At 46.8% G+C, this 26,181-nt stretch overlaps 1 protein-coding gene across 5 annotated transcripts in view; it reads right to left on the bottom strand.

Moving 5' to 3' along the window:
* The window catches only part of CPEB1 (cytoplasmic polyadenylation element binding protein 1), a 63,630-nt gene that overhangs the window by 15,329 nt on the left and 22,120 nt on the right, over window positions 1-26,181 (bottom strand). For 4 of the 5 annotated variants that reach the window (XM_065412011.1, XM_065412013.1, XM_065412014.1 and 1 more), the window contains one exon: window positions 3,548-3,774. In XM_065412011.1, coding sequence (XP_065268083.1) covers window positions 3,548-3,774 — 227 coding nt within the window. Of the gene's footprint in view, window positions 1-3,547; window positions 3,775-7,853; window positions 7,873-26,181 lie in introns of all 5 variants that reach the window. The other variant, XM_065412012.1, reaches the window with a different exon arrangement.

The raw sequence follows: 26,181 nt of genomic DNA, 5'->3' as shown, positions 1-26,181 counted from the left end.
CTGGCAGAGTGCAATCCAGAGTCCTACTGACATTAGACTGCCTTTCAGTACTCTTCAGCTGGGCAAGCTATGCCAGCTCCTCTTCAGCTGGGCAAGCATGGGTTCCAGACATCGCTTCTACACAGCAGGGTACTGTGTGAGGCAGGTGACCGGCCTGCAGCTAGCACCTGGTGTGCAAGATTACAGAGGTGTTGCTCTGATCCATCCCCTTCCTTCCCGAGTACCTAGAGCTCTATGGAAGAAGGTCCCAGAGAAGTCCATTTCAGACTCCAATGCTGCGGTGAAGCTGTACTTTGATCTAGGAGATGGAGCTCTAACATACCAGCTAGAGTAGAACGCTTTCAGGCAAAGCACGCTGGGCATGGGGATTATCAGTACACTCAGGCTAGAAGTAATGCTCTGGATGCTGCATGTCTTGCCCATAAGGAGTCAAAGTTCACTCCAAATGGAAGAGGGTTGAACACTGAAATGCTCTCCTCTCAGATTAATTCCCTACTGGTCCCAGGCCAGGTCACTTGTAGAGATCTAGGTCAGTATTTACGGCCAGCAGATCTTCTAGTCTGATCTCCTGTGTCTCACAGGCCATCGATGCCACCTAGCACCCGCATACTGAATCCAGTGAGAAGTTGGTCTAATAGAAGATTAGATCTCCCACCTTGTCTCTAAAATTAGCAAGTAGTATTACAGCTCATGGGAAGTTGGACTGTGATGTGCCAAAGGCAGAGAATAGGAGGGACAGAGGTGCACCAGTGCCCCTGCAATGGCAGGGAAATGATTAAATGAGATACCCGGATCATCCTGGCAAGTGAACCCCAACCACACACTGCAGGGGAAGGTGAAAACCCCCGAGATCACTGCCATCCTGACCTGGTGGAAATTCCTTCCCCACCCCTCATGGTCATCAGTTAGCACCTGAGCATGTGAGTAAAGCCTTCCAAGGATTAAAGGCCATCTGAACAGACTATCTGGAGTCCAGGGAGAGCCTGACCTTCTGAAGTACCTACTGTTGCTGGATTTTGCACCATTTCCCTTTGTGGCTCAGGGGAGAAAGTCTTGGGCAGGTACATAGTAGCTTGCAGGTCTCCTTTGGGTTTGGCTACAGGGATGCTCTGAACACCCAGTCTGAAAAACCCAAAGCAGCTTAGGCTAAACAGAGGCTGCAAGGAAGTGCTGCTCACAGGGATCTCCAGCGACACCTCAGAAGAGGACGGGAAACTCGTATGACATACTATTCAGGCTAGTGGAGCAGTAGACTGCTTGCGGCAGAAAAAGTGGGTATGTGGAGAAGAGGTCTGAAAAGTGAGGAGGGCGAGAACTGCAAATTGCAAACCAGAGCAGAGGCATTGCATGGTGCTGACAGGATTGGAGGAATTTGTATACCAAACCCAAAGTTAATGAGTCTCAAAAGAGCTGCTCAGAATCATTTAAGTGATTCTCCCAGGACAAATGGGTTTAGTATCTAACAGACTAGAATTTGAAGACCTCTAGCCATCTCTGGTCTGCTAATCTAGAATCCAAAGCACACAGCTGTGAACCAAGTGCATTAGGAGAACACTGTATAGCTGGCTGCATGTTGTGGATAGTAAGTACGTGGGCCCTGACCACCAGATGAGGAAGCAGCAGTTAGCTTTGAGCAACATGCACAAAACATACAATTAGGAGATCCATAGAACTGATGTTTTTGCCAATCGCTTCCTTCTGCAAAGTTTGTTTAGTGTCACAGTCCTGTGAGATTGTCACCAAGAGAGCAGGTGGCATGAAGATCCAACATTTGGTTGTGGCATCTGAGTGCCCAGCATGGGGTGGGAGAGAGACTTTCCCACAAATCCTGTTAACACACTAGGAAAGACTTTCCATTTTAAGCCCTGCAAGTCAAGTGTATGAGTGTGATAAAAGAATAAGCAGAGACTTGTAATTTGAAAGCTACCCTTACAGAACATGAGAAGCAAGACTGTTTCCTTTACTTTCCCCAGTGACAACTAGACTGAGCCCTCTGGAGTAGGGCCAGAGCCTTGTCTACACCAGCCTTTTTTGGAAAGAATCTCCCCTGGTTGCCAGCACCAATTCATCGGTGGTGGCAGTGGCAGACCGACTGCGCGAAAGTGAGAAATGTCTGAAGGTGGCTAGTTTAAGTTGCTTGATAACTACAACCCAGACTAATTTTGTTGTCCCTTCTGAAAATTAAAGAGGTCTTTCCCAAGTTACTAGCACTCCACATTAGTGAAAGTTAAAGAATCAATTTTGCTTTTTGCATTTCCCTCAGCTTGGTGAGGCTATCAGTTTTACTTTCAGTGCTGCAGTGTTTGAGTTGCAAATCCTTCCTCCAAGACTGCTACAAAAGAAACTAGCCAGCCAGCCATGCCACAGGCAATAACCTATATCCTAAAATACTTTTACTGCTCTAACATGCCAAATACTTATTTCCCCTTCCTTTAACTAGTTAATAACTCTGGGGGCAGGGGCAATTTGTTTGGAAAGCACATGGCAAGTACTATCAAAAGAAATCCTCTGCAGTTAAATTTTAGAAACCCGTTTCCCTCTGAACTAGTGAAAAACATGGGGAAGTGTTATCAGCCTTCAGTTTTAAAGCCTTGTTTAATGCAGTTTAAGATTTGGGCCAGTGTCCTTTAAATCTGACAACTTTGAGAACACTTCTGAAGGGTATTTGTAACAGGCACAACACTAAGTGACAGGTAAAAGACATACCTGACTACTCTGTTTGCTTTCAACAATTGATGGCATCCTCCCACCCCCATGTCAATTCACTGCCCCCTCCTCCTTTAGGCCATTCACTCTAGCTCAGGGCTTCTAACAAAAATTACTTCACAACCCCAGGACGGGGGCCAAAGCTGAAGCTCAAGAGGCTTCTGCCCCAGGCAGGAGGCCTGCAACCTGAGTCCGGACACCCACGGCTGAAGCCCTCGGGCTTCGACTTCCGCCCTGTCTAATGCGGCTTGGGCTTCAGCCCTGGGCCCCAGCAAGTCTAAGCCAGCCCTGGTGACCCCATTCAAAGGGGGTCCCGACCCACAGTTTGAGAACTGCTGCTCTAGCTGTTTGAGCCTTACCAAAGAAGCTTCTTTAAACATGAGAAATGACTGAAGTCATCTCAATTAGCATGGGGATTGTAGGGCAAGTGTTTGTCCTGGAACTTTTATAGAGAGTGACTGAATTTGAAGTCTAAGTACTCTGATGAGTAATGCCATAAAAAAAGATCTCAGTAGTAAATTACCCCTTTAGTGTCCATTGTTTAAGGAAAAATTGGCACAATGGTCTGCTCCCCTCACCCTGGGAGGGTGGTGCTGGGTAAGCCAGTCTATCTTCCAAATCCTGGCTGAAGGCAGATCCAGAAGGGAAGCAACTCCTTTAGTTTCAGGGTAGGAGCTATTGAGAGAACAATGGAGCAATGAATTCCTTTTTACTGTCTCAGGATAGAGTCACGGTGTTCTGCAGCACAATGCTGTTCACCTAAGGTGCCAGGAGTTGAGTGTTTGACCTAAGAGGGCAATGCAAAGATTTGTGAGGTTAGGAAAAACAAGAACCATCTTACGATTAAGTCTGAGAGATGATCAGATCCAGAGCTGAATCCACTGGTATCGGAGTCCGAAGGGCTGCTGGAGCGGGAATCCAGGAGCGCGCGACTGTCCAGGCGGGAGCTCCTCAGAGTCTGCGTGGGAAACTTCTCTCCCAAGTCCGAGCCAATTGGGTCCAGAGGCAGGAAGCCCAGAGGGGGCTTTCCCAAAACGTTCCCCAGAGGGCTACTGAGCATGCTGAGAACTAGAACAGAGAAAATCCCCTCATTAGCATATTGGACCCATTTCCCCACCCACACTCCCGAAAGGCTCTGATATCAGGCAGCATCGAGGAGGCTTGGTCTGGCGGGGAGGTTTGTTGGACAGAAGTTAGACACGTGCTATCTCCTTTGGCCAGGCTGTGTCTGGAAGCTAGCGGGCTCCTGAAAAAACTGCTGGACCACTCTGAAACACAGATGCAACAGCATCATGGTTAACGTGCAGAGTCAGCAATGCCAGCCTGGGTGGCCAGATGGATGTTTAACACTATCTGCCTCATTAGCTGCCGTCCCAGCTGAGGGAGAGCAGAGGAATTGAGAGCCAAGGCCCCATTAGCACTGGTTGCAAAAGCAGAGTTCTGCTCCCAGTTTGGCTCACCTGGTCTCAGACATGTTGCACAAGTGCATGCTGGCAAAGTCTGGGCAGCTATTCCTTAGGGTCTCAGCAAGGAATCAAGTGCTTGTAAGGCGCACACACCACCCTAATGCCATGTGGGGCAATGCATTATGGGACACCCTATTGCACAGAGCTGGAAGGAACAAGGACTGGTTACAACAGGTATATAGGAGTGGCCATGAACACTGGAAGTGGTACCCTGAACTGGTTACAGCTAGACATGTACATGTAGCTGCCATGGCTACCAACACTACCAGAGCGTGCTGATGAACACGTCAACAGGCCCGTGCCCAGAAGCCAGCCCATAGACTCAAGTGCACATCACCTTCTGATGTTGTCAGGGAATCTCCCATCACCTTTGTGTTTCCATCTCTGGAGAGGCAAGACACTCCTGACATCACTCCTCCCACAGCAGCATGTGGGCTGCAGAGTATTCCCTCCCAGTGCCGTTTCAGACTGCACCGCTGCTATCCAATGCCAAGCCTTACCAGAGCATCTCCTGTCAGCAGCCTGCTGAAACTGCTGTCAGCACCTGGTCCAGAACTCCACGTGGGTTTAAGTCTTGGACATGTACCCCTCCCACCCGAATAGAGGAGACTTCCCTCACGCAAGCACGTGATCAAACGCTGACAGTTACCACCCAGGCCAGGCTCTGCAGGGCCCTGACTTGTGCAGGGGGACAGTTCTGCAGAAGGCTCAATCGATTTAGAAGAGCATTTATAGCTAGTCTAAAGTCTGCTGTGGCTTCAAAGCCGATGCCTAGTTAGCCTGAGGAGGAGCTGGTTTTCAGAAAGGCAGCCTTCATGAGAGCTCAACATTGGTCAAGTGGCCATCACCCCACCCCTTCCTTACGCCAGGACTAGGACCTAGAGGTGTTACAGAAATCATTAGCCAATGTGTTCGATAGTTCTAGGGCAGACCAGTCTCGTTTTTCCTATACTAGAGTCTGAAAACATTGGTGAACATATTCCAGCACCTACCTTTAAATCCCTGTCAAGCCAAGGCCAGAGGCACCTCCTTACAAGTAGGAAATGCAGAATTTATGTACATGTCAGCACCACGCAGTGCCTACTTGCAGCTTAAAAGGTGAACGGCAAGAGACTGCTAGAAGTTAGCTGATGGAGGCATTAAGGCTATTTAAGACAAACCTTAGTGGCATGCTGGAGTGTTCCAATGTTTACTCATCCTCCCCCACCAAGCACTGAGAAATCTGGGCTGTACCATCACCAACAGTAAGCACCATGCAGAGGTTTAGAGTAGGATTCCTTCCACCTGTGTCCACAGCACATGGATGATCCCTATGGCAGTGGTTTTCAACCTTTCCAGACTTCTGTACCCCTTCCAGGATCAGCTTGAGCCCCATTGCCTGGGGTTGAAGCATGTAACTTACCTTCATGGGGCCACCTGTGGCGTGGGGCCCCAAGCAACTGCCCTGCTTGCCATACCTGCACTAGCAATCACCCTTAACCCTTCCCCACCTTTCGAGGCTCAACCCCCAGGTTGAGAAACTGATCTAGAGAAGTTGATGTACCCCCTGGAAGACACCTGCGTACCCAGAGTTACCAACCTCTGTCCTATGGCACAGGAACCTTCCAGTCTGCAGCTCTGGTTCCTCAGGACACTGGAGGCCAGGTATTGCACAGCCCTAGCTTAACTTTCCCCTTTTAGAGTATAAGCAAGAGAGTGTCAGTTTTTGCTACTCTGTTAATTCCCCTTCAATTCCCAATCTGCCCTTATGCTACAGCCTTGTCTGCCAGAACTTTCCTCCACTGCAAACACGAGCTCAGCTCTAGCTGGGGGAACAGCAGGAGTGCTAGCACAGACCAGGTGCCTGCCACCAGCCTGAGCAGACCCATGAAGCCTTCTCTGTACTAGTGCTGACTGTTGCTACCGCTGGTGGAGCTGCACTGGCAGATCAAGCATTAAGGAAAAGCTAGCATCAACAGTTTAGGGGATGAGGGGAGACTGGGTCTCTTTCCAGAGTATAGGTTTGTTGTATGGATTGGGAGACATTCTGTCCAAGCTAGAGTAAGCATGGTTTCAGGATTCTCTGAAGTCACGTGGCATGTTTGAAAGCAATACAGCTAGTGTATTGTTCAAGGAAGACAGCTGAATTTGTTAGAGTCTAAAAAAACTGATTAGTCATTGATCATTACAAGCTCTGATGCATAGCAGGCTGGTCCTGCCACACAAGCCTCAGAGCTGCCAAATGCATCACTGCTGACCTCTCCTTGAGAAAAAAAATAGGGAGAAAGTTTTGCTACTTGTGGGCCATATGTAAATCCCACAGCCAGCATTATGCCACCTGAACACAGCTGTACCAACACACTAGCAGCTGCCTACATCCAGTGTTCTGAGTTAACGAGCCATCTCTGCAGTTAGAGAACCACAGTGACTGAGTTAAACCAAAGTTCAGGTTAACAGCTCTAGGATATGTGGAAGCTTGGCAGAGCAGTAGATCCTAGTTACTTGCCTCATTTGTTTGTGGACTGCCCAATTATCTCTGCAGTTGGACTGGGCTTACCTAACTGGGGAGCAGTTATAGGCAGATTAAGTTGGTGCCTAGCTACATTAGCAGGTTAGCAAGGTCTGTATAGTGATGCTGAGTGGCTGGAGCCATGCTAATTTCCAAGTGGGGTTGAGAATATTTTCCTTCAAGACAGTGTTAATTAACTAAGTGGAAGCCTTTGAGTTAAAAGCAGAGGGCCCAATCCTACAATGCTCATAATGAGTTTGCTCGACCAAGGTCAGTGGGACTTGCTAAGCACTAAACCAGCAGTGTTTGAAGGATGTTTGCAGGCCCTAGATCAGGGGTCAGCAACCTTTCAGAAGTGGTGTGCCGAGTCTTCATTTATTCACTCTAATTTAAGGTTTTGCGTGCCAGTAATACATTAATATTTTTAGAAGGTCTCTTTCTATAAGTCTATAATATATATCTAAACTATTGTTGTATGTCAAGTAAATAAGGTTTTTAAAATGTTTAAGAAGCTTCATTTAAAATTAAAATGCAGAGCCCCCCAGACCAGTGGCCAGGACCCGGGCAGTGTGAGTGCTGCTGAAAATCAGCTCGCGTGCCGCCTTCGGCACGCGTGCCATAGGTTGCCTACCCCTGCCCTAGATTTTAAGCCATTTGTGTTGACTGTATGAAGCTATTCAGTCTAAAGATTTCCTGTTTGCTCTCTCTGAGCAGTACTCCAGAGTTCCCGGCTCTGTGGGTGGGAGCCCATAACAGAGACCCTCACTCTGGGGACTCCCAAGCTTGCTTATGATGCAACCTGCACTGTACTTGAGACCTCAATGAAGTTAACCCTGGTGGCCTACCCAGCTGCCAGCCTGGCTCTGTGGTTCCAGGTTTGATGGGGCTTAGTGTTTCCAGAGACTGACTCTACCCCATGATTCAGAACTCCAGGGGATCCAGGGAAAGCCCTTGACACTCTGCTACATCACAAACAATGGAAGCTCTACAGCAGTAACCCCCACAGCAGACCTGCAGTGCCCTTGGGAAGGGTGATTGGATCAAAATGAGTCATTTTAAAACTGGGTCAAAGCCAGGATCTTGCCCATTTTATGAGTTTCTGTATGAACTTAGGCCTTGACAGCCATCCCATTTGCCTTCAAAGGCAAGCTGCGAAGGAGTGCTGCTTCCTGGCACCCATGCTCTCCCTCCACCTAAATACATTCTCCCTAGCTAGCGGTGAGGAACACATTTGGGTGGGAGACTGCCTCTGAGAACAGCTGAGGCAGACAAGCAGGGGAGGAGAGACACTGCCAGCTGCTTAGGTAGGAGCTCTAGCATTTGGTCACCATCTCAAGCTTACAATGACCAGTTTGCATTTGTTGCAGAGACCCTTCAAAGGCAGCCTAGGAAACATTAACTGTTCACATGAGAGACTAGATCTTGTTTCACAAGCAGCTCACATCTCAGACATTATTCCCAACTTGGAAAAAGAAGACCCATGTGCCGAACCTCCAGGAGAGGAGGCTCTCACAGGAAGTAGGTGTGCCTCCAGCACACAAGACAGCTTTCAATGGATGAAGGACACACCAAGCCAAAAGTTCTCCTAGTGAAGTTATTCATCTGGAAAACTGACATCCTCTCAGTCACTGACCAAGTAGGAAGAGCCACATTAGTATCCATCATTAGGAATGCAGAATAAAATTCTGCCAAGTCTGACTTTGCTCCCTTCCCCCATTAATTGAGTACTTTAGTTCCTCTGAAAGCTCTCAGTAGCCAAGGATATATGTCAAAGGCTGGCCTTCCAATGTCAGAAGAGCACATCTTGTCTACCATTTCCTTCAGACTACAGACAGCTGAAGAATTAACAGGACTGTAGAAGCCGTGTAATGTAACTTTTTTTGAGGGGGGGGAAAGCAATTTCTAATTTAAAGTAATTTAGAACTAAGTGGTCTAACAACCACTTGAGAAATCTTGGAAGAGGAGGTCTGTGAGAAAGATTTATCCCTGACTGAAGTGTCAGGGTGATGAGGAAGCTCCCCATTTATAGATCCTACAGTAAACGAGGGAGGAACCAATGTGCTGATATTTCAAGCTTGTAGAAGACTTCTGGAACAGTTCTCAGGCCTTCACTCAGCATATAGCAGCGAGAGAGGCACAAGCCAGTTCTCCTTGATAGAGGAGCAAGAGAAGCAGCTTTCAAACTTACAGCTGTAGCCAGAGTCACGCCTGCAATTTCAGAACATACAGAAGTTAAGTTAGCGTGAGACAAGACAAGGTCTGAGATTTAGGAGTTTTATGGAGCAGCCCTTCTGCATGAGCCGGCGAGACACTCCTCCAGTCTGCCTGTATTCAGCAGCAGTCAGTTTCATGGAACAGAGTGATGCTCTAGAACCAGCTTCCTCTGCCTCAAACTTTTCCTGGTGGCCTCATGCCCAGACATGGTTCACTGCAGGAGGTTATCCTTTACGTCATCATGGGAACCTTAGCAGATACTGCACATCTCTCAAACAGACAAGCCATGCTAAGGCATCACACCCAGGCTAGTGCCCCTGAATAGTGGAGAACACAGCTTTGCTGGTAGAGACTGCTTGTGTAATGGAAGGAGCCAGAACTGTGGACACAAAGGGTGGCTATCAAAATGAATTCTCCTTAGCTCTAGTCCACATTGGGGATGTGACCCAAATTTAGATGTTGGTGACCAACACTGCAAACGATAAAACAGGTACAGTTGATTTGCACCTGGGTTCAAGCGTTTGCACTGCTGCAGTAACTGCAGATTATAGCTGTTTACCCTGTCTACACTATTTCAGCTACACCAGCAGCCGCCTGCCGATGGCTGGAGTTCCCCTGTAGACATAGAAAAGCAGTTGGAAGGCTATTTCAGCTTTCATTTAAGTCTGAAGCATGAGATTTTCAAATTTTGCTTGGCACATCTAAGTTCATAAGGGAAGGAAGATGGCCTGCTACTTCAGGCTAACCCGCCACCACCCTTTCACTATAGGATTTGTTGGTGTTACCAAGCCTGTCTAGGAAGAGCAATGGCACAATTGGAGGATGGGACACTGAGCTGATCCTTGTGTAAGCTCAGGAAAGGCATTTGGAATTGATACATAGCCACCTTACTACTGAAGTCAAAATACACACGAGACTTCACTTCCAAGAACTGAACCTGCTTCTATTTCCTCAAAGAGACTGCTCGAGACAGACTCTGGAGACACTGAAGAAAAAAGGGATCATCCATGGTTAATTTGGGGAAATACTGGTGATGAGAAACTTGCTTTTCCAAACTATGCTTTAGAGGAGTCTTTTTAAAGCTTAGTCACGTGTACTAATTTATGGGGAAAAAAAAACATCTGTCCAGCAAAGGAACCGACTCATCTGATCACAGGAATCAGCAACTTTCCACTGTAGTTGTATAGAAGACCCCAGTAAAAATTATATTCAGAAAAGAAATTGCATCTCTAGTGCAGAACTAAGGACTCAAGTTTGGGTGACCCAAAAGCTTCTGCTCCCTTTAATGCTCTCTCCAGCCCCCAAAGATCATTGGACTCAGCTTTACAGTGACTAGTTAGTGTTGGCCAGGGGGTGTACCACCCACACTTCATAATGTGCCTCCTTAGAAGTTGAGGCACATACAACTCATGGATTAATGCGTTTCACATGCATACCCAGGGAAAGAAGAGACGCCTGGAACTTCTTGGACAGGGAGCAGATTCAGAACCTCAGTGGGCTACATTCAGATATGAGGCATGCGAGTGACCAGGTAGACCTGTTGCTGGTAGTGTGCATGCACTCTATGCCTGGCTGTGGTACTAAGTGTGCAGACACTTGTTTTGAGAGTCAGGCTCTGAATGCATTTTTGCTCCTTTCTGGAAGAGGCTTCCTTCAGCTATGCAGGGAACTACTGTTTGCAGGAGCTATTGGGGCTTGCACTTACAAGTCCGCAAAGCCCAGACATTTGAACAATATCTGTTTGCTGGCCAACAACTTGCACCAAGATTAGATATAAAAGGACATTCTAGTCTCCTGATAGAGGGACAGAGACCCTGGAACAAGAGTACTTTGTGCACAGAGAAGAGTGCCAAAGCCTCCCCATCCCCCACCAAGACCAATAGCCAGTGAAGTCAGGATCTCTTACAGCTCCTTGCTCAGTTCAGCAAGGAGACAGCTGACCCAGTGGTGCCCCTCAAGAACTAGAAGTGGAAAGGTAAAGAGGTCACCTGTTTCTATGAGAACTGGGAAAACTTCCCAATTCCAAGTGTCCCAGGCACGCTGAAAGGAACAAGAGGCACCACTGAGATTTGCCATGCCCATTTAGAACTACAGCAGTGACAGAACCCAGAGTGGGCCTGACGGCAGTGCTGTGTCTCCACAGACGTTTGAGCACAGCAAGCCACCATGTATGATGAAGACAAGCCAGCCGTGCTAACTGTGCTCTACTCAGAACAGGGGTGGTAAGGAATCAGTTTACCAAGTGAGATGGACATAGAAGATGGCTCATACAAAGGTGCGACATTGCTGCCAGACATGGAGACTAGCGTCCATGCGGTCTCAGAACTATGCTTGCTGCTCCCTGGAATTGCACTGCAATGGTCCAGGAATGTACAGAACTGATGCAAGGGAAGCCAAGTGTCAGTGGCATGTTTTGGGGAGGGCAGAGAAAGACAGAAGCAATGTGTCTGGGGGACCTGGATATTGGACAGTGCAGTTTCTTAGTTGTGGGATCAAGCTTGCAGAGAAAGAGCCAGATGTCCTGAATAGCCTACTCCAGTTCCAGAGAAAGCTCGCCCACCGTTTTCACCACTCGGCCAGGTGAGAGCAGCTTGTATATTTATAGTCAGCCACAAAATAGTGACAGGAAGCACCCCTCAAGATCTTTAGAGAAGTGGCATGAGGAAAGTGTCTGCAAGACAAATGGCATCCAATCGTTGCCATAATCCCAGCCTCAGAAGGGGTATCAAGCTAGCATCACCAAGTCTGCTCCACAAAGTAGAACCAGATGCAGGGATGGGAACTCACTCTGGCAACCTAGCAAACAGCACCAGGACACCTACAATTCTGTCTCCTATCTTCCTGCAGAAGACAAAATTTTAAGAATGTTTGAGCATTGATGTAACTGTACGAATACTGTTAGCACATAAATTAGCAGCCTTTCTGGGGCTGTGGAATGCTCCAGCTCCCTGCAGGGAGCAGATTACTTTCCACAGCTATGGCAAGCTCACTCCCAATTATTTCAGTGGTGAAGCACCTGGATTTAAACACTGGTTTTACTTATTATGCAAAGTTCTCTGGTAACAGCCAGCCATACACACCTGTCCACGTAGCCTGACATTTTAGACTGTCTCGACACAGGTTGAGTTTTGCACCATGCTGAGCACACAGTTAAGCATTTTGAGAGTGAGAAGGTGCCCTCGATTTGTAGATAGTTACCTGAGAATTGTTTTGGAGCCTCTGCTTTGCTTTCTTCCCTGCTAATAGGACCAGCCTTAACATCTGAATGGGTGTTAATCCTAAAACCTAATGCCAGTTAGCTTTTTTTATTGTAAAACACTAACGAACATCCAACAGCGTGGATGTTATTTTTGAAATGAGGCACTAAGATGTCAGGTGGTCATCTGCATGCTTGCTCAGAACAGGAGGAGGAAGTATGGAAGGATCATGAGCCAATAGTTACAGAACAAGTCAGGACTCCTGGGTTCTATTCCTGGCTCTAGCACCAATTCAGACATCATGGTGAGTCACTTTACCTGAGTGCCTCCGCTCCCCATTTTACAAGCAGGAATTGCATTCTTGCATCAGATGTTAATAGGCTGACCTCAGTGTTGGGAAGCACTGACCCTTGTATGGACAGCACGCAAGGAGTTCAAGAGAAGAGTCCCAAGCGGGTGAGGTGCGAGAGGCAGGCCTGAATACTTGGCTCAAGTCATGCTTTGACCAAGAGGCTGTCTAGAAACTTGCCAGGATGTTGTGGGTAGGGACGGAAGGGATGGTCAGGGTTCAAGACTAGCCAGAATGGAGTTTATGGAAATAAGCAAGATTTGCAAGCTTCTGCTAAAAGTTCAGATGTCTTCAGGCCTAGTGTACGCACAAGTAGGTAACTCGAGACTACATGCACAATTGCATGCTTATTTTTAGAGAGCGGGACAAAAATGCAGCATGGCATGGTGTCCACTGTGCATTGCATCAGTTCCAGCAGCCAAGATTTAAAAGCAAAACTGTCAGGTCAAATTTGATACATTTGCTGTTTGGCAAAGCCCAGGAACACACATTTCTATATATAAGTATCAATTAGACGCTCCTCACAAGTGTCTGCTGCAATGCTTAGGGTGCAAACTAGAGACTGATAATATATGCAAGAACAGGGGAAGCAGTCTCATTTCCACTATCCAGTTATATATGCAGCCTAGATGAATGCCTAGTTATGAGATCACCATTAGATTAAAAATTCTCTATAGTGCAGGACAAGTCTGAAAACATGGGTTTGCTTGGCCATGCACCTTTAAGCTTGACACATGACTGCAAGAAAAAGCAACTTAAATGCATCTAAAACAGGCATCTAAATTTAAACAGGCTTGTAAGATATTGCCAGACTGGTTGAAGTCCATTTGCAACTGATCTGAGCCTGACATCAGCTCTAGTTCCCCTGACAAAGCAAACAAGCTTCCACTGCAAAAGGAATGCGCTCAAGGTTAAGATCCCAGCCCTCTTCCTTCCACTTAGAATCCTGCCCCAAGCACATGTATTTTAACCCAGGAGTCAGATTCTGATACTAAATGATAAATGGCCGACCACCTCCAGCCCTGCAGTGACTTGTCTGCCACACTGATTCAGGGTATTCTCCACTCAACTTCACTTTCCATTCCACCCTTTTCTATTCATACTCCATGGAGGAGAGCATTTTAGCAGGAGGGAGGCTGTGCAGTCCTGTGGCTCTCTAAAAGGATAACTCTGCTGGCTGCACCTGAGAATTGCCTCTCCAGAACTGGCAGCAGCTCAGCCATCACATCTCCTGTGAGTCAGCTGTTTTGTCACTTACAGGTCCAGCCACACTAGGAAGACAAAGGAGTCCGGGGACTCAGTTACACATCAAAACAAGGAGTTTTTACCCATGAAAGCTTATGCCCAAATAAATCTGTTAGTCTTTAACGTGCCACCAGACTCCTTGTTGTTTTTGTGGATACAGACTAACACTGCTACCCCCTGATACAGTTACATCAAGATATGCAATGCAGAGGAGACCAAGTGTGTTCTAACACACACCCCTAATCAAGCTCAAGTCCACTAATGTGGGCTGAGTGATACATGCCACCAATCCTGTCACTTGGTTAGCTGGTACCTGCCCTTAATAGGTCTCCACACCAGACATAGGGAGCCCCAAAAGCATTCGTGGCTGCTCCCAGCATCTCAGCTCAGTTCTGAAAGTGCTTTTGTCACAGCAGAGACCCAGGAAGACTATGCCCCTTCCCCATTGACTCTGCATTGGGGAGGCTCAGGAATACCCGCTACAGCCTCCCTAGAGGAAATTCCCTTCCATTTGTCCCTTGTTCTGTGCAGAGACCCATTCACTCCCAGATATTTGGGGACAGACTTGAGAAATCTCATGCAGGTATACCCTGACTGCAACCCTTTCGGAGCCTCCCCCTTGTGCAGAGCATGCAATGAATCCCTTTGCAACAGTGTTGTAAAGACAAGCGTGGATCCTGGTCCATCTGATCCTGGGCAGTCAGGTGGGCAGTCTGTAAAAGGAGCCAACTACGGGGGATTAGTCTGTCTGAACAGACCAGCTATAGTTGCTCTTCTGCTGGCAGTGCATGTGCGTCATTCCCCACCAATTGGCTTTAGCCCTACTGGTACAGCTGTGACCATCATTCTGCAGCATCATGCAATATATGGCCTAGTTATGCCAAACGAACAGCAGGCTATTATGGCCAGGTGCAATGCAGCATAATGCCGAAGAGCTGAAGTTTGTTTGCTGCAGCAAACAATCTGAACCCACCAACAATCCTATTTAAATCATGGATAGTGGAAGAAGCACATGTCATAGCGCCCATCCCTGTTTGGGGATACCAGAAGCCACAGATCACTGCTGTAACAGACTGGTCTGCTACAGACCAACAGAAATCTTTTAATGGTTCTCAATGAAGGCCTGAGAGGCCAGGTACAGGGCTTCCTCCACAGGTTTACCATGTTATAGTGACCAGCTTGCACATATAGACTTACCTCTGCTTGCTTCAGTCACCAGGGCTAGTGCACCAAGATTGGATGGTTTTCCACCAAGATCTGTGCAAAGAATTTCCCTGAAATAATTCCCGGCCTGCACTGTACAGTCCAGGCTATATGATCAGTGGGCCCTTCTGGCTCTGGAATCTATGGAAGTGTGCATTCCACCTCTTGTGAGCCGGAGACAAGCGTGCAGCAGTGTGGTCCCACTAGGTGTCAGGACTGGGAGTAACACTGTCCAAGTGGAAGGGAGTTTGGATGAGGCCATGCAAGATTTCAGCCCCAGTCCAATGAGTGTTTGAGAAGCTGAGCTCCATGCCATGCTGCCACCCTCAGTACTGGCAATACAGAGCAGACAGATTAGGGAGCCTGATCTGTAAGCGTTAGCAGGCCAGGGCTGTTCAGAGCTACCGGAGCAAGCTCAGAATGCAGAGGTTCTCCTCCACCAGATTACAGGCTAGTTCAACTTTGAGACGCCATGAAGCCTGCCAGTCAATCTACACCCTATAAAGTTGCACCAATAGCAGAACTTGGCTATGTCACTGCCCCCAAAAATCACAAAGTACCTCAGGTTCTGCGATCAACAGGTGCATTCACAATGGACTACTACTTGCACACCTATGCAGCTACAATGGCAAATCACTGGCATACATCAGGACAAGGGACTGTGCAAGCATTCATACTATCATCATGCCTAACCATGCTCTGAGCAGGGTGAGGCAGCGATAAAGTTCTCTACCCTAGTAGATGAGCCATTACCATCTCCAAATGGCACTGCACTGGTACAGACCAATGGCAGGGTCAGCACTAACAGCGGCTACATCTTACCAGGATGGCTTTAAGACACCAATGCAGCAGAGACCGTATAGAGAAAGAAGCTCTTGAAGGAGGGTTTTCTGTGCTACGTGCTTTCACAAACTTACCTATTTGTGCAAAATCAGAGACTAAATGACATCTCACCTGAACTGGAACCCAACCAGCAGATCTGATATCACTGGTATGTTCACTCAAGCACCTATGTATTTTGCTGCAATAGGTTTCCTGTTATCAGGGCCGGCTCCAGGGTTTTTGCCACCGCAAGCGGTGGGGAAAAAAAAAAAGCCGCTATCGCGATCAGCAGCAGTTCCACCGCGCCACTTTCTTCTTCGGCGGCAGGTCCTTCCCTCTGAGAGGAGACAGGGACTCTCCGCCAAATTTCCGCCGAAGAGCCCAACGTGCCGCCCCTTCCCCTTGGCCGCCCCAAGCACCTGCTTGCTCAGCTGGTGCCGGCCCTGCCTGTTACATCAATGCAAGTCAGTCAAATTACTGGTCTCAAAAGAGGAGGGGGTTAAGATTGCAGGTTTTAGGCATGCAGGACTGAATTCAGTTTCCATTGGAAGAAGGCACTGACAAAGCCACCATCAACAGTTTTAGCATGTGTATGCATGTTAGACATGATTTGGTTCTGTTAAGAATCCAAGATGGCATCACGAGCACAGTTGGCAGCTACTGGACACTAGTCTAAACTTGCTGTTTGACAGTCAGAACTGAATTTGAGCAGCCCTGTAACTGGACAGCCAAACATGTTCAAGGAATTGTTTAATGCCTCATTAGATATTTGTGCTTACAATGTTTTAGAACAGCGCTAATGTAGGTATTACTGGTGGGATGGGGCAAGTGCTTGTGCAAGGCTGTTTACAGAAGTGCAGCTGCAGCACAGAACCCCATAGCGAGAGGGAAGATGTGGATTCCAACATTCTCAGGACTAATGGTCCTTCCTTTCAGCACTACTACAGTGTTGGTCCCTGTCCATGCAGCAAAGCCACTACATGGGGCTCACTCTCACTGCAGCAGTGTAAGCAAGCCCAGGTTAATAGAGATGTGTTGCATCAGTGCTAAGTCTGCACCAGTGTAATTGCACCTATGTAGACATGGCCTCCATCTAGAACTTGAAGGAGGTAGCTGCTGGGCTAAAAGGGTGGGGGGGGGAAGGCAGTTAAGACCACCTGCAGCAAGCATTGAAAAATTAAGACTTCGGTCAAGATCTGTATGAACTAAGCACCAACAAGAGGACAAAAATTTGTTCCTCCTTGTTCATGGTGGGTAAAGATTTCCTTATTTTTTCCCCAGGGTTACTGGCATGATCTCAGATGTATCCCTTTCACTAAAACCCAGAGAAGGGCTCATTTAGGATACTATGGTGATAGTACTGGAGAACCTTGACAAGCTAGACCTCTTTCAGAATCCAGATAAACCTAGAGAGCTTATTCTAGCCTGTAAAAACAGCAAAGAGTCCCGTGGCACCTTATAGACTAACAGACGTATTGGACCATGAGCTTTCATGGGTGAATGCCCACTTCGTCGGATGCAAGCATCGGCATCCGATGAAGTGGGTATTCACCCACGAAGGCTCATGCTCCAATACGTCTGTTAGTCTATAAGGTGCCACGGGACTCTTTGCTGCTTTTACAGATCCAGACCAACACGGCTACCCCTCTGATACTATTCTAGCCCGGTGTCAACACAGAACTTCATCTGCCAAATGCATGGTAATACACATCAAAAGAGTTCCCCATCCACTGCTACACATTGCTTATTTCAGAGTCAGCTGTACTTACTTGGGAAAGGCCTGGGGGACACTGCCAACAGTTTGATTAAACTTAAGGTGCAGTAGCTGTCAAGAAAGCAAATGTAGAGAGATGCATAACAAGTGGGATGGAGAATACCAGAAATAATATGCCATTGTATCCGCTGGTGGTAGGTCCTTGCTTTGGATACAGAGTTCAACTTTTGCAACCCATATCTCAAGACATAGCAGACAAAGACTTTGATATCCCAAAAATTTCTCTGCTTACCCAGATTCCATTCCTACCAATGAGTTTTGTCTTGGCTTTGCAATTGAATAATGACAAGGCAGGAGGCTTAGCTCCTCCAGGAAGACCAACAGTTGCTTCTTAAACTAGAAGACCATGTGTTTCTAACAGCATTAAGTGGTCAACAGTGGTCACTGGACTGATCTTACGCATTCAGTTACTGGATGGTCCAGGAAGGTGAGCTTGAACACTTGACAGGATCAGGAATCCAACTTCTGGATCCCTGCTAGCCATCCCTGCTATTGGGATTAACACCCTCCCACAGGTGTTTATGGCAGTTTGCTTTAGTGGATTTCCAGAGCAACACAACATGCAGTACCTTCCTACCAGAGGCTGGGTCTGCCAACACCTGTATATCTAGGCTTCAATTCAGGAAACATCCCTATTAAAAAGAGCATGTAAGCACCTGCTTCAGCGCTTTTCTGCACTGGGGCTGTAGCTGGAAGGGTCTGACAATTGTACAAGTTGAAGACCAATCTGCTGCTTTGCAGATCTCTTCTGATGCAAAAGGTTTTAGTCCAGGAAGTCATGACCTGGTGATAAGCTTCTATTTTATTTATTTATTTATTTTCTTAAATTCAGACTAACAGCTATGGGAGTCTGCATGTTCCAGGGTTGAAGAGGTTTGGGTTTTTTGCAGGAAGGAGAACCCTGAACTCTGTGGAACAGCAGTAGCTTTTAGAACCAAGGCTGGGTAGAAAGGCAGCTCTACCTGCTCACTATGGAAGGTCCTGTTCTGAGATACCATAGTCAGCATCCCCAGCTAACACACCACATGTGGAAGTGACAGCCACCAGAAAGGCCCCATAAGCAGACTGCTGTGCCACTACTGTTGAGATGCAAAGATGGGACTGGAACTCACTCCCTCAAGGGTTGTGCTGCTGAGCCAGTAGCAGAGAGCTGAAGTCTCTTCCCCAAGCTACTGGTGTAAGACAGTATTGGCTGCTCCTAGGCACACAAGATGGATACCTAAAGCTGGCAACAAGGGGAACACTAACTGCCTTTTTGGCAGGCTTGTCTGCTCCCTCTGGCTCTGGGGGAAGGGAGACTGCTGTATGTCCTGGAACAAGTTCCCCCAAAACCCAGATCAGCAGAGATTGCCACCGTGGGGAGCACTGAACCTCCAGGGATGCACTTAATGTGATATCTGTTACTTAAGCCCCTTCTTAAGGAGCAAGAATTTTCCTACATTGTGTCTACACACTGCCACCTATTGCTGTGGTATCTGAGTGTCTTCCAGATAGTCAAGAGCTAGAATCACAGGACTGGAAGGGACCTTGAGAGGTCATAGTCCAGTCCTTGGAACCTCTCCCAATCAGATTTTATCCTGTAAAGGGTAGGGTTTGATTTTTTCTGGATCCACTGATTTTTAAGACAAGTTACTTTTGTTGGTTGGGCGGGCAGCAGGGGAGAAAGCCAGCTCTTAGCAGGACGGAGATTGGAGATTCTTTTTATTGAAGACGACTGACTTTAGATCACGATGGTCCCTTCTGACCTAGTCTGACCACCTGCACATCACAGGTCACAGAACCTCACCCACAGACTCCTGTGACAGACCCCTAATCTCTGGCTGAGTTACTGAAGTCCTCAAATCATGGTTTAAATTAAGGCTGTTGATTAATTGCAGTTAACTCATATGCCTAACTCAAACTAAATTGTGATTTTAATCAATTGCAGTTTTAATCACTTAATAGAATATCAATTGAAAATGTAGAAAAACATCCAAAATATTTAATAAGTTTCATCTATTGTATTCTGTATTGTAATTGAAATCAGTGTATTTTTATTTCAAATATTTGCACTATAAAAATAGTATTTTTCAAGTCACCTCATACAAGTATTGTAATGCAATCTATAATGAAAGTGCAACTTACAAATGTAGAATTATGTACAAAAAACTGCATTAAAAATAAAACAATGTAAAACTTCAGAGACTGCGAGTCCACTCAGTCCTACTTCTCGTTCAGCCAATTGTTCAGACAAAAGTTTGTTTAAATTTACAGGAGATAACGCTGCCCTCTTCTTATTTACAAAGTCACCAGAAAATGAGAACAGGCATTTGCATGGCACTATTGTAGCCAGCATTGCAAGGTATTTATGTGCCGTATACACTAAACATTTGTATGCCCCATCATGTTTTGCCCACCATTCCAGAGGACATGCTTCCATGTTGATGATGCTCGTTAAAATGTATTAAATTAAATTTGCGACTGAACTCCTTGTGGGAAAATTGTACATCCCCTGCTCTGTTTTACCTGCATTCTGCCATATATTTCATGTTATAGCAGTCTCTGATGATAACCCAGCACATGTTCGTTTTAAGAACACTTTTGCTGCAGATCTGACAAAACACAAAGGTACTAATGTGAGATTTCTAAAGATAGCTACAGCACTCGACGCAAGGTTTAAGAATCTGAAGTGCCTTCCGAAGTCTGAAAGGGATGAGGTGTGGAGCATACTTTCAGAATTCTTAAAAGAGCAACACTGATGCAGAAACTACAGAACCTGAACCACCAGAAAAGAAAGTCAACCTTCTGCTGGTGGCATCTGACTCATGATGATGAAAGTGAACATATGCCGGTCCACACTGCTTTTGGATGGTTATCGAGCAGAACCAGTCATCAGCATGGATGCATGGCCCCTGGGATGGTGGTTGAAGCATGAAGGGACATGAATCTTTAGCGCATCTGCCACGTAAATATCTTGCAACGCTGGCTACAACAGTGCCATGCAAATGCCTGTGCTCATTTTCTGGTGACATTGTAAATAAGAAGTTGCAGCATTATCTCCTGTAAATGTAAACAAACTTTGGTCTGAGCAATTGGCTGAACGAGAAGTAGGACTGAGTGGACTAGCAGGCTCTGAAGTTTTACATGGTTTTATTTTTGAATGCAGTTTTTTGTACTTAATTCTACATTTGTAAGTTGCACTTTCATGATAAAGAGACTGCACTACAGTACTTGTATTGGGTGAATTGAAAACTATTATTTTTTTTTACAGTGCAAATACTTGTAATCAAAAAACCATAGAAGATTAGGATTGGAAGAGACCTCAGGAGGTCATCTAGTCCAACCCCCTGCTCAAAGGAGGACCAACACCAACTAAATCGTCCCACCAAAATATAAAGTGAGCACTATACACTTTGTATTCTGTGTTGTAAATGAAATAATGTATTTGAAAATTTAGAACACATTCAAAAATATTTAAATAAATGGTATTCTATTGTTTACAGTGCAATTAATCACAATTTTTTTAATTGCTTGACAGCCCTAGTTTAAATACTTCAAGTTACACAGAATTCACCATTTACACTAGTTTAAACCTGCAAGTGACCCATGCCCCATGCTGCAGAGGAAGGCAAAAAAACCCCAGGGTCTCTGCCAATCTGACTGGATGGAAAGTTCTTTTCTGACCCCCTATATGGCAATCAGTTAGACCCTGAGCATGTGGGCAAGACCCACCAGGCAGACACCCGAGTAAGAATTCCCTGTAGCGACCCAGAGCCCTCCCCAACTAGTGTTCCATCTCCAGCTAAGTCTGACTGGCAGAGACCCAGTCAACTGCAGCACAGGGGGAAGCCCAGTTGTGGGAGTGGCAAACCCTGATGGGAGAGAAGACGTGTCTAGAGACTGGGAATGAGTCAGAGCCATCGAAGGGCTTCCGGAAGGGGACATATTAATGGAACAGGCCCAGTTTCTTCTCTGAAGAGACAGGACAGTGTATATAAGCAAGCATTCGGGAAGGTAGTAGGGCACTCCTCTTTACCAGGGGACAACTAAGGAAACAAAGCAATGTCTGAAACGGATAAAAGGAAACTATGAATAGTCAAACTATGGAACGCACTGCCACAAGAGGCCAAGAGTTTATTTTAATCCTGCTAATCAGCTATATGGATAACATCTAGTTATATAAACTAGACTAAAAGAAGACAGACCCTAAGATACAGGGCATAAGCAACCACTGCTAACAGCGTTTAAGAATGTTTCTCCATGGACTAGTCACTCTTTGTCCATCTGGAGTCAGATGTACTTTTTAGAGCTAGAGAGCAAATACTGGGATAGATGGGTCATTGGTCTGATCCAGTATGGTAATACTGGCATTTATACTCATGCCAGGTACTCAGTTAACAGCATACAGGCTTCATACCATCCAGTGAGAGCAGAGAGACTGAGCACATGTTAAACCTCCCATCAGAGGCTTGCAGCCCAACTGGGATCCCACAGGACCTGCTGCCATAATAGCAGGAGAGGGTAAAATGTACTTTGTTATGGTCAGGATTGCGTGGAGGAATAAATAAAAACCAGACTGCAGTAATTTGTGGGAAACAGTCTCAGTTTTTCAAACAGAATTTCAACAAGTATTAAAACCTTTATTTTTCTTAAATTTAGGACAGGGATGGAGATTTGATGTTTATTATGACAGGAGTTAAATATTTTTACATGGTTTAAGCAAGATTTATTTTATTCTTTTAGTGGTAAAAATTGTATCTGAATTCCATTATATATTAGCCAACTGTGGTTCTTTTAAGTAGTGGGGGGAGCTGTCTCTTGCATGATCTAAGGTTTTTGTGGGTGGAAGCAGGATTTAAAAAGTAGTCCCTTGCAGGGCTCTACCTCACATCTCCTTGTGTGCTACTGTCATCTATTATGCAGGCATACAAACTAAACCAGCACTTTAGGCTCCTTCCTCCACAGTCCCTTTACCTCCCCCAAGGAGAAACAAGTGCCCTGGATGCTATGAACACTGCATATTTATGGTTATTAAATTGGGAAGGGAATACTGCATTACAGGAGATGCTTAGCTGGAAGCATCCAAGGCCAGCATTTATTTCCATGAGAACAGGTTTCTGGGACTTGAGTCAATATTCCTAGTCTGACAGACAGTTTTAGTGGCAGCAGTGGGGTTAGTGTTCTTCTCCTGCCACAAGACAGCAATTAAATCCTATAGCCAATAGATGCAGCAATTCTGGACTGCGGCAGCCGCTACCTCTAGTAGAGGCTCTCCCCAGGCAAGACAGCAGCTTCAGGAGCGGAGGGTGCTCCTTGGCAGAGGGGCAAAGTTTCTTCCACCCTCTCAAAGGCGGATTGTCTCCTCTACAATGTAGTAGAGTCAGCAGGAAAATGCACTGCAAGCCCCATGTCCTGGGCCTGAGCAGCTTCCCAGCCCCTGGGGAGGCATGAAGCAGCAGTCTGACTGCAAGAGAAAACTCCTTGGTGTTGCAAAACAAAAGCAGCATTTTTGCCTAGTCTGCTGTGTCTGGCATAATGGGGCCCTGACCCAGACTGGGTCCCTGTACACAACTGCAATATAAAGCGTATCTGTGCATCAGTTCCACAGGAGGCACAAGGTGACACCTGTATAGTTTCCCTATTGCCAGATATTCCTTTTCAGGAAAAGGTACAGCCAGCACCTGGCAGGGGCTGTATGCAGATTTAGGGAAGTCCTATAGATTAGAGCGCCCGAATTCCAGCTCATCAATGCTCAAGCACTGGCACTGCAGGAAACCAAATCAGCAATCATAATTTTAGACTGATAACTTTTTGCACTTCCACCCTCCTGGCCAGCTCCTTGTGGATTTATACAGCTGAGTCACTGCTAGAACTGTCCCAACTGCTGTTTGCTGGAAGCACCTGCCCCTCCCAGCCAGGCTCTAGAGACAGACAACCCAATGCTGAGCCCAGTGCCTCTGCAGTCAGGATTTCCTGATTCTGATCACCCCTGGCTCAGTGCTGAAATGCCAGCTGCAGCACCGAGTGACTGAGGCAGCCAGCTGGGAATCAATACCTGCATCACTGTAGTGCCAGAGATTACTGACAGGCACTAGACTGGCGTTCACATGCTGCTTTCTGCCTTTGCTACACAAGGCATGGCCAGGCAATACCAGCTGACCATACCTGCTGGCCCCTCTGAAAACTTGAAGGTCTCAAGCGGGGAAACACCCCCCACGCCCACCCGTCACACAAACAGAAGAGAAGCCATTTCACATGGCACTTCCCAAAGTGTTCCAGACCCAGTCTGAATCCCTCCCACAAAGCTTTTCATGGCAACTCCCTGGTCCTAGGGAGGGAGGGAGGGATGGACGAGACTCTGCAGATGTGGAGGTGCAGACAAACAATGGAACAGCTGCACACCAATGCCAGCATTTCACTTCTTGAGCCAAGCATATGCCATACCCACAGCAAGGCAAGCCATGGTCGCCCATTCAAGTGCCACTTCTCCTGCCTTTCCATTTAGTCTCCCATTTCCCTCTGCCCTGCTTCGTGCAGGATGCACAGCAGTTAGACTGAGAACGTAGCCAGCACATTCCGCAGGGGTGGAGAGACTATGGTGACTGCAATGGCACTGCCAACAAATGGCTCTGGGTATATGAACGTGGGTCCTGTAGACCATGCCATCTACACATGGGGGAAAGTGCAAGTTTGACCCATGTGGGTCAATCTATGCACTGTCAAAACAAACTCCCTTCCCCTAGATTACAGGGGTAGAAGCCCCACAATGGATAGTGATTGGGTGGCAGGAGGAATGCAAGCCTTAATTCTGTGTGCTCAGCCTCAAACAGGGTATTTCACCTCTGCAAGATGCTTAACCCTTGCATTCAGGAGGCCTGTACTCCTGAGTATTTTAGTATCACAAGTATTTAGTTCTTCACTGCCATCTGTTCCACTGAGCTTCGCGAGCTATTAATGAGGAACTCAAATATATGTGATGCACTAGAGCTGTGGGTAGTTCAGTACCCCATTTGTGAAGGATACATTCTACAGACACCAAAATAATTAAGTGATCAGGAAGGTCACTGGAGTACCCCAGACTAGTTTCCAGTTGAATTTTCTATTGATTCAGAGGCTATTTTGCTCTGCACAATCTGAATTCATATGAAGTCCCTAGTGGAGGTGTGATCTGTGTTGCATAAATATCCAGTTTTTTAAATTTGCTGCTTCCTCAACATGCAATTCACAGTTTTAAGCCTTCCACAGATCAATGTACCATTTCATCCCACTGAATAGCAGAGAGCTGCCATACAAGTATCAGTAGCTAGTGAGAATGGAGGCTGTGTCAAAACGGCCAGGCAGGATGTTGGATGAGAAGGAACATCTGAGACTGCTACAGCGGATCATGTGGGGCCCAGAGCAGCAGCAAGAGGCAGTCACACAAAACTGCTTTGCATTGCCATTGTGCATTATGTCTTATACACATTATGGCTGTAACAATGCTAGAAAGTACTCAGACCTGGATGTTGCTGGCTTGGTTACAACTGCAGGGGTGCCAAGAGCCATTTAACAAACTGTAAACCCTGTATCTGATAGAAACCACTTCAATCCAAGGGGTGTAGCAGCACCCTCAGTTCCAGCACATATGTAAAACTGTGCTGTTCACAGGGCCTTAGTTAAGCTTCCATAATCCAGATTCAGTACCCAGTCGCCTATCAGACACTTCCCAAAATGTTGTATGCTATTAATTATTCAAGGCTGCTGCTCCTTTCAGCTCCGATTAAGAACTCCCATTTCTCCCACCACCATTTTGGAGGACTGTTTGAGTGATGGAAAGTCAGCCAACAGCTCCCTATTCCCAGCTTCACTGGCAAGGGCAAGACAGACAAGACATTAGCAAAGGTAGGAAAAGATCAGGCACAACTGCTGCCTGGGAAGAACGGTCCCTTGTTTGGTGCGACATGGAGCATTTACAGGGTCACCAGGGGAAGCCAGCTGGATTTTTTGGATCGCACAGGAGGGCAGGAATCCAAGCTTATTGGAGTGCCAATGGCTCCTAGGAAGACCCCTCAACAGGAAGTTCTTTCCAGGGGTCTGTGCATAAGCCTGTTTAATACTCATTGCTCCCTCCCTACGTGGCTACATTGCTTCTGCAACAGTCACCTGACAAGTCCCACGCCCAGCCATGGGAGGAAGCTGCATGAGGCCTGCTCGGGGTACCATGCAGACCAGTTTTGCAGTATCTGAAGTGACATTCGGTGCTGCCCCTGGCAGATTGTGACCCACTGCTACAACCAAGTGACAGGCATTAGTCAGTGGGAAGGGAGACATGCTCCCACAAATTGGGAGCTTTGGCATGAAGCTTGCCAGCAGAGCAGCCGGCAACACTTCACATCACTGCTACCTTCCCTGAGCAGGGTCACTTCCACTCCAGAACCACCCCAGAATGGCCACCCCCATGAAGAGCGAGAGAAGACACTGCAACCCACAGTCCTATCAGTACCTGCGATGTGCCTGTGGCCTTCTATGTCACCCCCATCAATGCACAAAGATGCACTAGCCTTTTAACAAAGCAGCAGGTTGCTTCTATAAAAAGGAGGAGTTTCTGTAGCAACCAGGCTGAACTTGTGCAAACTCTGCTGAAGCAGGAAATATTTCCATGGACTGATACTTCAGTGAATGTAACACCATCTGTGAGATTGTTCTTTCCAGATCTTTATTAGAAGGACCTGAAAGATGAGTGCACATCCCCCTCTTGC

The sequence above is a fragment of the Emys orbicularis genome, chromosome 10 (genome assembly GCF_028017835.1).
Source record: "Emys orbicularis isolate rEmyOrb1 chromosome 10, rEmyOrb1.hap1, whole genome shotgun sequence".
Taxonomy (NCBI): domain Eukaryota; kingdom Metazoa; phylum Chordata; order Testudines; family Emydidae; genus Emys; species Emys orbicularis.
Note: the sequence above shows the minus strand (reverse complement) of the source record. Positions and strands in the feature narration are given on the sequence as shown.